The sequence below is a fragment of the Gavialis gangeticus genome, unplaced genomic scaffold (assembly GCF_001723915.1).
Source record: "Gavialis gangeticus isolate Ggan-Ray unplaced genomic scaffold, GavGan_comp1, whole genome shotgun sequence".
In the NCBI taxonomy this organism is placed as follows: domain Eukaryota; kingdom Metazoa; phylum Chordata; order Crocodylia; family Gavialidae; genus Gavialis; species Gavialis gangeticus.
In genome coordinates, this window is record NW_017729034.1 from 20568275 (window position 1) to 20569681 (window position 1407).

Consider the following 1407-nt stretch of genomic DNA (forward strand, 5'->3'; position numbering starts at 1 on the left):
ATCCTCGATTCCCTCCCCCCACCCCATGCACCCACCGGGGCAAGGCAGCTGCACCAGGCACCGCTCCTCCACCGCCCAGCGGCCCCACAGCAGGGGCCCTTCCCCGAGCCATGCGCACTATGGGGGGCAGAGGCTGCATGCACTGCACACAGCTCCCTCCCCCCAAGTTTGCCAGCGGACAAAGCGCTGCTTGCACGGCTCGGCTTGCAGACCGCTCCCCCCAGCCCAGCCCAGCCCAGCCCAGCCCCGGCCTTCCTTTGTTTGCCATCCTCGGCCTCCCGCTGCAGCGCGGGGCAACCCCCGGAGCCGTCTACTCACCAGTGAATGGGGAAAAATACCGACATGAAGTCCCAGCAAAGAGGCTGCCCCGCGGGCTGGGGCTGGGGTAGGGGGCAGCACGGGGGCGGCAGAGCCCGGGCAGCTTGCAACGGGGCCGGGCTGGGCTGAGCCGCGCTGGGGGGTGGAAGATGGGGCCCCTCCGCAGAGCAAAGCAGCTCCGCACCGGCACCGATACCCGCTCGCCCGCCCCCCACCAGACCCGACCGCAGCCGAACACTCGCACCGCGCCCGGGCAGCTCCTTTTATAGGGGCCCCGGGGGCGGGGCCTGGCTGCGCCCGCCCCCTCCCCGGCCCCCTCCCTAGCCTCCCGCGGATGACGTCACCCAAAGCATGAATGGTGTGCCGTAGTGCCCCGGCCCGCGGCTCCGCCGAACGCCGCTGCCATTGGTCGGCGCCGCCCGCGGCGCGTGGCGTCGCTTGACTCCCCCAGCCGGACGCTCACACAAGCCGGCGCTCTACTGCGGCCCCTGCCCCCGCCTTCCCGCGGGGGGGAGGGGAGCTTCTGCGTGTGCGCGTGCACAGGGGAATGTGTCTGCGTGGGGGGGAGCGTGCGTGTGTGTAAAGAGCCTGTGTGTGCGTGCGCATGCATGCATGTGTATGCTGGAATGTGTGTGTATAGGGGAACGCATGGATGTGATGAGGGGCGTGTGTGTGGAGGGGTGAATGTGTGCAGGGGGTTATGTGTATGTAGGGGAATGGGGGGGTGTTCATGCTTGTGTATAGGGGAATGCGTCTGTATGTGTGCATGCATGTTTATAGGGGAATGTGTGCGTGTGTGTAGGGAGTGCGTCTGGGTGGGGAGTATGTGTATGCATAGGGGAGCTTTTGTGGGTGTGTACGTGTGTATAGGGGAATGTGTGTGCATCTGTGCATGCGTTGGGGCCAGCCAGCGAGCCAGGGCTCTAGTGGCTCCTATTTTCATAGAAACACAGGAATCACAGGAAAGAAAGGCTGGAAGGAACCTCTGGAGGTCATCTTTCTAGTCCAACCCCCTGCCAGAGCCAGGATCATCCCTATTCAAGCCATCCCATACAATTTAATATGGAGAAGAGAAGATTGAGAGGGAAT

The 1407-nt window shown here is 64.6% G+C and overlaps 1 protein-coding gene across 1 annotated transcript in view; it reads right to left on the reverse strand.

Annotated features, from left to right (window-relative positions):
- Positions 1–452, reverse strand: part of LBH (limb bud and heart development) — a 26735-nt gene extending 26283 nt beyond the window's left edge. The window contains exon 1 of the mRNA XM_019527235.1: positions 319–452. Coding sequence (XP_019382780.1) covers positions 319–344 — 26 coding nt within the window. The 5' untranslated portion in view covers positions 345–452. The remainder of the gene's footprint in view (positions 1–318) is intronic.
- Positions 453–1407: the final 955 nt, after the last annotated feature.